General features: G+C 46.4%; 1 protein-coding gene across 1 annotated transcript in view; it reads right to left on the bottom strand.

The window, feature by feature from the left end:
• The window catches only part of ZNF236 (zinc finger protein 236), a 110,797-nt gene that overhangs the window by 19,603 nt on the left and 78,645 nt on the right, over positions 1-12,549 (bottom strand). The window contains exons 20-25 of the mRNA XM_023512359.1: positions 11,206-11,488; positions 8,908-9,011; positions 6,605-6,970; positions 5,872-6,017; positions 5,540-5,780; positions 4,965-5,138 (exon numbers count right to left, since the gene is read on the bottom strand). Of these exons, the coding sequence (XP_023368127.1) occupies positions 4,965-5,138; positions 5,540-5,780; positions 5,872-6,017; positions 6,605-6,970; positions 8,908-9,011; positions 11,206-11,488 (1,314 nt within the window). The remainder of the gene's footprint in view (positions 1-4,964; positions 5,139-5,539; positions 5,781-5,871; positions 6,018-6,604; positions 6,971-8,907; positions 9,012-11,205; positions 11,489-12,549) is intronic.

Genomic DNA, 12,549 nt, shown 5'->3' on the forward strand with positions numbered 1-12,549 from the left:
TCCAGACAGCCCTCGAGTGCTGTCCACGTGCCTCAGCCTGGTCAGCCGCCGTCCAGACAGCCCTCGAGTGCTGTCCACGTGCCTCAGCCACTGTGCCCGGTGCTAGGGCTCCAAGAGGACAACTAAACGCTCAGGCAAAAAGCTACTTCCTAATTAGGTTTAAACGAAAAAGAACACCTGTCAATACTTGGCTGTGACCTGGTTCACGTCCAGCCGGGGTGCTCCATGCATAGCGCTGCATGGAGCCCCACTCCTGGGGTCCCACTCCGTGACTCCCAGTACAACGAAGACAGAAGCCTAGCCAGTCACATCCCCGCTGGCCCTTGTGTCCTCTGCAGAGTGAGCTCCTCAGACCCACTGGACAGAGCAGAGAGGAGTGTGGATTTGCAGAGGACATGTGGAGGGTGTGTAGTGGAGGCTGTGTGGAGGCCCTGCAGCCCCGAGCACTTCCGCAGCAGCAGCCAGCCTGGCAGCATCCCAGTGGCCCCCACGTGGTCGTACTCTTGCAAACGAACATGCAGGGACAAAGTGAAAGAGGAAGACCCTGTGGAGGGGCAACGAGCAGCTGCATGAACTGCTGTCTGGTCAAAATTGGGAGGACAGACTGGGAGAAGGGTGGCCTGGCCTCATCTACCACCTGGGCAGCAACGAAGCACTGGAGGTGGCATGGGGAAGATACCCATGTCCCGTGAGGCTCACACAGGATCGCACCTGGAGAGAGTAAAGCAAAGCAAGCACAGCCAAGGACCCCAACCTCACCTGACTCCTGAAATACAAGAGCCAAGTGCCTTTTCCCCCTTCCCACCAGGGAAAAAATTCTGCCCATCTAGTTATCAGGTATCAAAAGGTCCCAGGACTGTGCTACCTGAGAAATCTAAGAAAGAAAACAGAAGCTGGTGTGTCATTTAGTTAAACTGAACCCTCCCACGAGCTCAGAGAGAACACGACACAACTCCAGATGGTGCAGAGCTTATACTTTAGCTCAAATGGAGGACCCCTAACAATGTCCTTAACTTGATGGATTTTCCACCAAAAGGATGACACCAGTTCTGGGGGAAGCAGCCTTTATACAGCTGAAAAGAACATGAGGCGATGAGGGAAGAATGGAAATAGTCCTACTGCCCTGCTAAGAGCTACAGCTTTCAATCAAATCAAATGCTCTCAATAGGAAAACTAGGACTTAATACTTAAGGCTGGACTCTTTCATAATCCCACTTATTTTTCTGAAATGAGTATTCCTTCAGAAGGTAAAGAGCTATTTAAGTCCCATTTCATTTTAGGATTCTCACACTTAAAAACAGTAATCTTTAAAGGATTAATAAGCTGTGCTTACCACATCTAACACTGTCGTGAGTCTTTGCTGGGATGAGGTTTCACAACTTCTAAGTAAGTTTATAATTTTATAAGGCTTCATAAGTAGTTTAAAAGTATCAGTTTTTCCTGAGATTAATGAAAACCCCAGATGAGAGGAACTGGGTGACAGGCAGAGAGACCAGAAAATAATTTCCCTAAGTGACAGTATTTGTGTTCACATTTTAAGCTACAAAGTATTTTAAAAGTACTTCTTGAGAATCCAACTTGAACTACAGTATCTAAACACTTAAAATCACATGTGTTGCTGAATAAAACTTTCACTGAACTGAGGATATGTGCACATGTAATGGCCTGCAGGTGCAGGGGGCCTGCCAGGTGAAAGAGGCCTGCAGGTGTAGGGGGCAAAAGAGGCCTGCAGGCGTAGGGGGCCTGTAGGGGTAGGGGGCCTGCCAGGTGACAGGAGGCCTGCAGGTATAGGGGGCCTGGCGAAAGAGGCGTGCTGACATGTTTCCGGCCTCTGTGGCCCACCAGCACATCTAACACACGGGCTGCAGAGTCCTCCCCAAAGGTGCTCTGCAGTTTAATCCAGCTTCACTAGCTGCTGCAAGCACGTGATGCAAACAGCAGGAAACCAAAAAGGAGTATGAGGACAAGACTGTCAAAGTTCCAGTGAAAACCAAACTGAATGCTGCAGAGAGACTTGATAAGGAGAAGACACTAAAATTCTGCTGTCGGGCAGCGCCTGCGGCTCAAAGAGGTAGGGCACTGGCCCCATATGCTGGAGGTGGCAGGTTCAAACCCAGCCCTGGCCAAACAAAAACTGTAAAAAAAAAAAAAAATTCTGCTGTCAAGTTAGACCGTACAGAACTGGGGTGGGGAAGCTACAGCAGACAGAGGAAGGTTTGCTGTGATGTCTGACCATCACCTCCCTAAAGGGACAGAAGCAGGAAGTGAGACGACACGTTACAAGCATGAGCACAGGCAAAAGAAAAGATCCACAAATGAACGCTCAAAGTGTGAAGGCGTCACTTTTTGATTCCCTATTTCACAAAGTTTTTTTTATTAAAACTGGGTTGAAAACATCAGCTAAGAGGACTTTTGTTGTATTTATACAAGATGATTCAAGAAGACAAAGGACTTGCCTTATACCCAATATTTAATTATTTTACTCCAAATGCAGGACTCTTGAACTGGCTGAAGCACGATTTGCATTTTCTAGTGTTTGCACGCATTTATAACTCTACCCACACCTTAAAGGAAAAGAGACTATCAGTCAAAAAAACCGAACATTTCTATAGCATATCTGGATGCTTTCTGCAGGTGACGGCAAATTACGTGTTTTCTGAGCCTCATTCAGCACGGCACAATGAGGTTTGACTGGAGTCACTACAGCCTGTTCTCATTATCCATAATCACAAGAAGGAGAAACCTTAAAACCAAATGTTTAAAAACCTACAGTTATTTATTCACCTACATTTTCAAATATACTGATAAGCAGTAAGATAACCAAATGACCAAAAACAGCAAAACACAAGAGAAACAGAAGCACAGTCCACAAAGAGCCTGACACGTTTCCTGAGCAAAAACCGAGCACCGTGCGCCACGTGTGCTGGACGGGCTGCCCGGGAGCCTCCGTGCACCACATGTGCTGGACGGGCTGCCCGGGGCCTCCGTGCGCCACGTGTGCTGGACGGGCTGCCCGGGGCCTCCGTGCGTCATGCGTCCTGGTCGGGCTGCACAGCACCCTGACACTGAGAGGGCCCAGAAGCTAACCTGATAAACGACACAGCTGTCTTACAATATTAGATAACCTCTCTATATCCTCAACATTACAATCCAGATACCTATATATGAAAAGAAGAAGGTTACTGTCCAACAGCATCTAAAAATCACTCCATGTCATTTAAAAGTAAAGACAGTTCCTCAAATTTCTCACATATTAAAAAAAATAGACACCCTCCTGAAAAAGAAAGGTTTTGGTTTTCTACTAAGTACCTTTTCTTTCAATTCCAAAATTAATTTTTACAGAAACCAGGGAAACTGGGCTCTGTGTGCTCTCACAGTGGGGTACCCACCTTCTCAAGTCTGTTTGCAGGGCGGGGGGGTGAGCCCCCATCATCCTGCATCTACAGGGAGGCTATTATGAATGCCAGCAAATGTTTCCCTAACACTCTCATAAGGTAGTTAGGAGGCTTAAATGATTTAATATTAAATGAGTTTTTAATTTTAATCACACATTTAATCATAGCACTCAGTAGGCCAAGGGGTATGGATTGCCTGGGCTCAGGAGTTTGAGATCAGACTGAGCAACAGCAAGACCTCATCTCTAAGAACAGCTAGGTGTTGTGGCAGGTGTCTATTGTCCCGGCTACTGGGGAGGCTGAGGCAAGAGGATCACATGTGCCCAAGAGCTTGAGATTGCCGTGAGCTGTGATGCCACAGCACTGAACCAAGTATGACAAAGTGAGACTCTGTCTCAAAATAAATAAATTAATTAATTAATTAAATGAGTTAATATTTATAAAAAGTTACTAGAATAATGCCTAGTGCATAGTAAGGGTTAGGAAAATTGTTAAATTAAAAAATGGCTCAAGTTAACACAAGAAGCTCATAGTAAGAATCAAAAGAAAGGACACCAAGAAAAACATGCTCCAGGCTCACTTGGAGAAGGGCAGCCGTGAGCGCCCAGAGACGGGAGAGGAAGGGGACACAGCTGAGGAGGACGCTCCAGGCTCATGCGGAGAAGGGCAGCCGTGAGCGCCCAGAGACGGGAGAGGAAGAGGGCACAGCTGAGGAGGACGCTCCAGGCTCATGCGGAGAAGGGCAGCCGTGAGCGCCCAGAGACGGGAGAGGAAGGGGACACAGCTGAGGAGGACGCTCCAGGCTCATGTGGAGAAGGGCAGCCGTGAGCGCCCAGAGACGGGAGAGGAAGGGGGCACAGCTGAGGAGTACGCTCCAGGCTCATGCGGAGAAGGGCAGCCGTAAGTGCCCAGAGACCGGAGAGGAAGGGGGCACAGCTGAGGAGGACGCTCCAGGCTCATGCGGAGAAGGGCAGCCGTGAGCGCCCAGAGACGGGAGAGGAAGGGGCACAGCTGAGGAGGATCTGACTGCAACCATCGCGGCCCAACAAGGAGCAAGCTTGGTGACTGACACATAGGATTGGTCTGTCAATTTTATTAAGTAAGTGAGCTTTACTGCCAAAGGGCATTTCCCGTTCATCTACTTTATGATATCTTAAATGTTTTACAAAATCCGAATTCTGAATACATCAGGGAAGGGAGGGCCACAGGCCTCCCTCTGTGCCATCCCCATGTGCAGTTTACCTCGAGACTCCTTTAATTTAATGGCACATGAAGAAGAATCGTGAAGCTTTGTTTTCTGCTCTTTGTTAACTAAAAAATAACTCTTCAGAAACTGATTAACTGGCTCAAACTGGAATAGGCAACATGAGAAACTATATTTTTAATTTCTGATACTAGATTTGAATTTTAACATGTTATTTTCACTAAACTTGAACTTCTTGTGTAAATTACAAAAACTTCCTGAGTGCTGCCTCCATGCAAAGCTGAGCATCAAACAGAAAGAGATACAGTCGGATACACAGTAGGAAGCTGCAGGTGAAAGGCTGTTTAGAGCATCAACTTACTAACCAGAGATAGTCAGGGTGATCTCCTGCGGAGACCCCGAGGATGACGTGGCGGAGGGTCCAGCAGCCAGGACCTGGCTCAGGCTTGAGTTGTTGATGGTCAGGGTGATCTCATGGGGCCCGCCGGAGGGGGACACCAGGCCTTGCGGGGCCATCACTTGAGTGAGGTCTTGGGTCCCTGATCATCATTACAAAGCAAAACAGTCTTGTTTTAAAAAAACATTTTTCTCCTTTTTTATATTAGAAATAATTTAGTTAAAATGTTATGGCAAAAAGAGAACCCCCTCAAAATAAAGTATCATTCAACTCTAATTCCAACGTTTAAAATGATCAGAAGGGCTAGCGATGCAGTGGAAGGTGAGCGTGGACAGTAAGAACAGAAACGTTCGGACTAATCTAAATGCACCTTCTAAACAGACATGATTTACCCTGAGAAAGGCTTTTTAAAATCTAAAGACATTTGATTTCTCTGGTGAACTTTACAAAGAGAGGACAGTGGCCAGAGAATGTCCTAAAGTAACTATCAGCAGGAAAGTGAGACTCCAGCTGTGGAGACAGGCAGGAGGACAAGGTTCTCACCACTGCTGCTAGTGGCCAGCACCGACTCCTGCTCAGCCAGCGGGCCTATGGTCAGATTGGCAGATGTTACCGCGGGCTGCAAGGACAGGCCTGAGAGGGGCTGGATGACCACACTGGTGGGGACCGTGCCGTCCGGCGTCTGAAGCGTGCTGCTCTGTGGCACCGAGCTGGGCTCCCCGGGAAGCTGCTGTGTGAGCACGTTGCCCTGCTGTAGCGTCTGCTGCAAAATACTCGGGTCGATCTGAAAAGCAACACAGACACTGGCCGTGAAAAGCTCAGGCCCTGGGTGTGGAGACTCTAGGAAAGCACAGAGGACCTCTCGGGCACCACACCTGCAGCGTGATGTTGTTAATACTGGAGGCGTCGATTCCCGAAATCTGAACGTTGGGCCCAACCAGGTTGGCCGCCAGCTGCAACTGGATGCCCTCCAGTGTGGCCAGGCTCCCATCTGTCAGGGACACTGTCAGGTCACCCCCTGCTGGCCAAAGAGAGATAACAGGAACAATTACCAACGTTTCTCAAAACCGAAAGAATTCTTCCTTTACGTATCAATGTGATCTTGTTAAGGATACTAATATTTACTACTTACCACACACATACATGATCTAATTTAAACATGACAAAACTCTTTGAAATAATAATAATAATGATCATTTTAAACATCTCAGAAAAAAGATTCCATCAGTTAGTACAAGGTTTGTACCAACAACACTAACTGGTCAGCTGCAATCAAGCCTCAAGCACGGGAAGAGAAAGAAAGGCACGGGGCACGACCGCCACAACTGCCACACTTAGGTGTGAGTACATAATAAACCCAGCCGGAACAATGTAACACTCTCCAAGTGGCCAGGGACCCGAGAACAACTGGATAACCCCACTAGGTTGAAACGAGGCTAGTGAGCATCTGCGATTACATCTCTCACCACTAAATTGATGAGAACTCCAAATGAGAAAGACCAAGTATAAACCCATTAAAAACAAAAGTGTCACAGAAGACAAAACAAGAAACAGAAGCTAACTCTGTCTGGAGGAGGAAGTCCCCTGCACCCCCCGTTCAGCAGGTACCTGTCACGGAGGCAGGAAGAACCGCCTGGCCCACCAGGCCTTGCTGCAGCAGATTCTGGTCAAACTGCCCTGTCAGGACAGAGTTGTTCATGATGAACACGCTCGGATCAGCGGGCGGCGGGCTGAGGAGGTTCACGGGCTGCAGTCCTTCGGGTGAGCCCCGCGGGGCGGGCTTCCTGGCCTTCTTCGAGTCTGGCTTGTAATGAAACTGCATGTGGGTCTTCCTCCGCCCGGAGGTGCGGAAGCGCAGCTCGCAGTGTGGGCACTTGAAGGGCTTGGCGCCCGTGTGCAAGCGCATGTGCACCTTCAGACTCCCCTTCGTGGAGAACGCGTTGCTGCAGACATGGCAGCTGAAGAGCTTCTGACCTGCGGAGAGGCCAGTGAGACTCAACAGAGACAGTGACAACGGGGATGGCCATGTGTGGGACACCTGGGCAAAGTGCGGTCAACACATCCCTCTCACCCCCAAGACTATGATGTGACAGGCAGCTGCTGTGGGAATCTAACAGCACACTGTCCACAGTTTGAACTGGGTATTCTCACAGCTCATTGGGGTTTGTGGCATCTCCAAACCATTGCACTGAACTGTGAACACAGCATACGGTTTAAGTTTACCAGAAGCCATTGGTGAGTGACACTGGCCCGGCTCTGCACTGCTGTCCCTCCCCTTTGATTTTACAAAGGACACTTGGACATCTCAGCGTCCCTTTATTTTCTTTCCTGCCAAACGAGTGCAACCAGAATGTGAACCCAGGCAGGCATCACACCTGGAGAATGCAGAGGGAATGTTCCCTTCTGAGCTGAAGAGCTGTGGCCTAACAGCGTACTCCTCGTCCCTGCACACGTTCCTCTCATGATCAGTGGGGGTGACGAAGTGTCATCAGCAGTGACAGCCCTGCCAGAGCCACTGGAGTAGAACACACCTGGTTTTCTGTTTGTTCTACTAGCCCAGCAACAGGTGCCGACTCTCACCAGGGATGGCACACACGACAACCCACAAAAGGACCAGAGACACCTGTTATCCTGACACTACTCTGTGGGCCTCAGAAATCACATCATCACTTCAGAGTAAACAAAGGGGCTCTGAAAGGAACTCTTCCAAAGTCTTCTCCTTCTACTCCTCATCCATGTAGCCTGCACTAAACTCTCAAACCAAGCAGACAACAGAGCAGCATGTGCCAAGTTGTCATGAACACAGCTGGGCACTGGCTCACTGTGAGTCCACGCTAGGCCTGGGCGTCAGAGATAGGGAAGGCTGGGCCTTCTCCTCACCATCCTTGAGGTCACAGCATTACACAAGATGGACAGGTAAGGGGTCATAATCAAACAACAGAAAAACTGCACAGAGGACAGTCTTATTATTATAAATACACATATCGATTTATTTAGTTCCAAATATTAATCCATCAGAAAAGAATTACAGGGCTTCATATAAATATGTGAAATTCCCTATGTACTTGTTTGTTTAATTCTGCTTATAACCCAAATTTAAAAACATAAATTAGTTTGATAATCACAGTCTGTGCATCGTAATAGCAGTAGCTCTCCATTCACAGAGAGGTCACCACAGGGCACACACTTCTCTAAGTTCCTTAAACATTTTAATGCATCTCAGGGCACACACTTCTCTAAGTTCTTTAAATGTTTTAATGCATCTCAGCACCCAGGGAAGAAGCACCATGGCTCCACCTGACGCACCTACGGCCTAGAGAAGGGCTCAGGAGGGTCTGGAGCTTACGTGTAGGACACAGAACTCACAGACAGGATAGGCTTGGGGCTGCCCATGACCACCAGGACACCTATGTGCAGAACTCAGGAAGCACAGGCTTGACACATGGTAATTAATAGAATCTACCTGTGGTTCCTCAAATTCGAGGAAGGTAACAAAAAGGCCATGAAAACTGGACATTTGTTTTTCCCTTCATAAAATGTTCTCCTTACATACGAAAAATCACAGTCTGATAATTATATGGTTGGATTTGCTAGGCTTCAGTTTTAACAAACAAAATCTCTCTGACCTGAGTGAAACTAAGAAGTAACCTTTTCAACAGAGATGCTTCAGTGTGAATTAGATACAGGACAACTTGTAACTCAACTTCTGAGACCTCATCCTTTTTTCTTACTGTTATCTAGACATTTTTCCCTATGTCACAATGAAATGTTTTTATAGCCATTTCTTCACGTTTCCTAATTTTTAAACTTTCTATAATTTTGAAAATATTTGTGTGCACAAAATATATAGTAACAGAAATATAAAATGCTATCATAAGGCACCCCCCAATAATGCAGCCACCTGCGCTTACCTGTGTGAGTCTTCACATGGCAATCTAGAGTTGATTTAACGGTGAAGCTCTTCCCACATTCATCACATTTATATGGCTTTTCTCCAGTATGGATTCGAACATGCCTATCAAGAAAACATTTGCAATTAAGTGGTTTTCTTTTTAAATATGTACACATTTACAAACAACTTCATGATCTGACATCTTTAACCATTTAAGTAAAAATTATGTATTAATATGTTCTGATTAACTTTGGCCAGATAAAAACATTAAGCTTCATTCTGTACAAAAACATCATAAACAAATCCAAATAAGAATAAAAATATTTGCAAGAAAAATAAATACAAGGCCCATTTTCTTAAAAACCAAACTGCTTTCCCAAATCAGCATGAAGACAACCAACATCAGAACAAAAAAATGGGCACTGCACGGAGTTCAGAGGAGAAGAAATACAGACATCCAAAAGGCCCGTGGGGAGGTGCCCAACCACACTCAGGCTCCGCACAGCTAATGAAATAGATAACCAACAGGGTGGGAGAAAATATTCAACCAGTAGACATCCAATCAAAGGCTAATAAAAGAATTTACAAAGAATTCCAGCAAATCATCAAGAAAAAACAAATAATCCCATTAAAAAGTGAGCAAAAGACAAGAATAGAAGCTTTTCAAAAGAAGGCAAATGGCCAATAAACATGAAAAATGCTCAACATCACTAATTAGCAGGGAAATGCAAATTAAAACCTCGGTGAGGTATTACCTTACCCAGGTTAGAATGACTTTTATTAAAAAGTCCAAAAACAATAGATGCTGGCATGGCTGCAGAGAAAGGGACACTCACACACAGCTGGTGGGACTGCAAATTAGTATAACCTCTGTAGAAAACAGTCTGGAGACTGCCCAGAGAACTAAATGCACACATGCCATTTGATCTCATGCCACTGCTGGGCATTATCTAAAGGAAAAGAAGTCATTTTATCAAAAAGACAGCTGCACTCAAATGGTTATTGCAGAACAATTCACAATTGCAAAAGTGTGGAATTAACCCAAGTGCCCACTGACTCGTAAGTGGACTAACCAACTGTGGAATACGTATACTGTGGAGTGCTACTCAGCCATGACAAAGGACGGCTTAGGCCTTTTGTAACAGTTTGGATGGAACTAGACACTTATCCTAAGTGAAGTACGTAAAGAATGGAGAAACACACACCACATGTGCTCCGATTAAACTGACGAGCACACGTGCATGGAGGGAAGGAAACTCATGGAAATCAGGCAGGGGCCGGGGGTGGAGGTGACGGGCAGAAACCTGTCTAATGGGTACAGGTCTGGGTGATGGGCAGTTGTAACCCTGACTGAAGCGTGACAAAATTGATACAAATTGTAGCCAAAAATGTTTGTAGCTCTGAAACATTTTGAAACTGAAAATAAGTAAATATATAAAAGAAAATAAAAGGTGTGTCTGAAGCCCTGAGTGAACCAGCTTTACTGGGCTCTTTCTAACCCCACTCCCCCTCCCTTGTGGGTGCTCTTTGGCTGGACGAACTTCCATTCCCAGTGGGTCACCTGTGTTCTCGGTAACTACCTTCCTTTCCCAGCCGCCTGCTGCAGCCCCTGGCATGCTCCGCGGGATGAAGGATGTGAGGAAACCACCCTCTCCAGCTCCCCAGAGCAGCCTGTCGCACCAAGTCTCAGCAGTCCTGCCTGTCACTGAGCTGCTCTGTAGCTATGCCTGTCTGCTCTAGTTCCTAGTTCCTAGAGCAGAAGGCGACCTCTCCCTAACTGTACACAAACTCATCTTGTGTTTTAGGGGAGGGCTTATACCTCGGTCTGCTTTTCCCCCAGTCTGGATATCCCTTGAGCTCCCAAGGTTCTTTCCCAAGGGTTTTGGTTCCGCTTCTTCACTGTCCTTCTACACGTGATCTCAGGCACCAAGCTCTGTTACTTGGCCAGCTGTCTTGTGACAGCCCCAGTCTGCAGCGTATCACAGGCTGCATCTGCGCTGCACACACAGGAGCAGCCTTCCCTGGAGCGGCACTGCCTGGCGCTCTCTGCATGTCTGCAAAGCTTAGCGCCCTGTCCTCTTCAATATATAAATTTATTTTCATTTTTGACTACTACCACAATCTTGTAGAAATAAGCCCAAACTATCTAAAGAGAAAGCAGATTTTCTCCCTGACATTCTGAGTGAGCATTCTCTAAATTAGTAACACTGGTTTCAAACCACACACTCAGTAGGTGAGTAGCCATCGCTTGAGGGCAGGCTCAGAAACTGGCTGTTCTCAGGGCAGGAGAGATCCTCTCCCAGGGCCGCAGCCTCACCTGACCAGGTCACTGGGCTTCTTGAAGCTCTTGGGGCAGTAGGTGCAGCAGTTGGCGTGCTTGGGCTCATCCTGTAGCTCTGCCTGCCTGTCCCTCATCTCGCTGATGCGATCCTTCTCTGCTGCTGACTGCACCAGGACCTTCTCAGACACTGTTGCGCTTTCCTGGGGCCGAATTTTGGCTAACTGGGCTGTCTCTTCCTCTGTGAAAGTGATGACCTCAGGACGAGACTTACGCGATGCATTTCTGTCAGAATTTTCTTCCTCTTCCTCCATACACATGTCTAAACAAAACAAAGGAAAAGGGATCAAAATCCTAACATAATGAGTAAGTTAAAACTAAAAAGGTATGGACATAAGGTTAAAATGAGTGAGTCAAGTGAGCTATGTTTAAGAGGGTAGAGAGTTGTCCCCCTTCCTCCCTGCACCCCCCTATTCCTGCTGAGAACCTGAGAAGGATCGAGAACAGAAAGCACCCAGGAAGGATGTGCCAGGAGCTGCCCACTGAAGGCGCTAGGGGTTGGGATCACCTCCTCCCACACTGCCAGTCCAAGCAGCGAGCTCTGAACTGTCAGTGTCCACACAAGCTACTGGTATTCATAACTACAGACACTCCTTTATTATTAGAGGCAAAAATAAATTATCATACGGTTAAAAAAATCAGGAGCTTCCAAAAGGTGAACCAAATTGACAAGTAGCCCCCAATTAAAAGGACTCCCTATAAAGAAAGTAAAACATTAAAAACATATACAGCCAATCCTCCAACTGTGGGCTCCACATCTGTGGATTTCACCCACCACAGGCTGAAAATATTTGGGGGAAAAATTAATGGTTGCATCTGTAGTAAACATGCACAGACTTTTTATTCTTCTCTTTCCCTAAACAATACAACTGCTGCCATAGCATTTACATTGTACTTGGTGTCATGTGCAATCCAGAGACAACTGAAAGCACACAGGAGGATTTGGGGACACTGCACACAGCCCCGGAGGCCGATGGACAGGAGGTCTTGCCCATCCGTGGATTCAGGGTTCTGCAGCAGCTCCTGAATCAGTCCCCCAAGATACTGAGAGACAATCATATGCCTAATGTTTCTCTCAGTGAAACGTAAGGATATGTCACAATAGATTAAAACCAAGAATATACTCTTATTAAAACATAACAGAGAAGGAAAAATGTTTGGCTGTAAGCAAGGAGGCCATTATTGTACAAATGAGTAAAAAAACTTAAAATGCAACAAAAACATTGAAGAGCAAAATGGACAACTAAAACCAAATTAGTGAATTAAAAAAACAAATGAATAGTTTTTGTTAGAACAAAAAAGATGTAAAAAAAAAAAAAAAAA

The sequence above is a fragment of the Otolemur garnettii genome, unplaced genomic scaffold, assembly GCF_000181295.1.
Source record: "Otolemur garnettii isolate 467f Iridium unplaced genomic scaffold, OtoGar3 scaffold00027, whole genome shotgun sequence".
In the NCBI taxonomy this organism is placed as follows: Eukaryota; Metazoa; Chordata; class Mammalia; order Primates; family Galagidae; genus Otolemur; species Otolemur garnettii.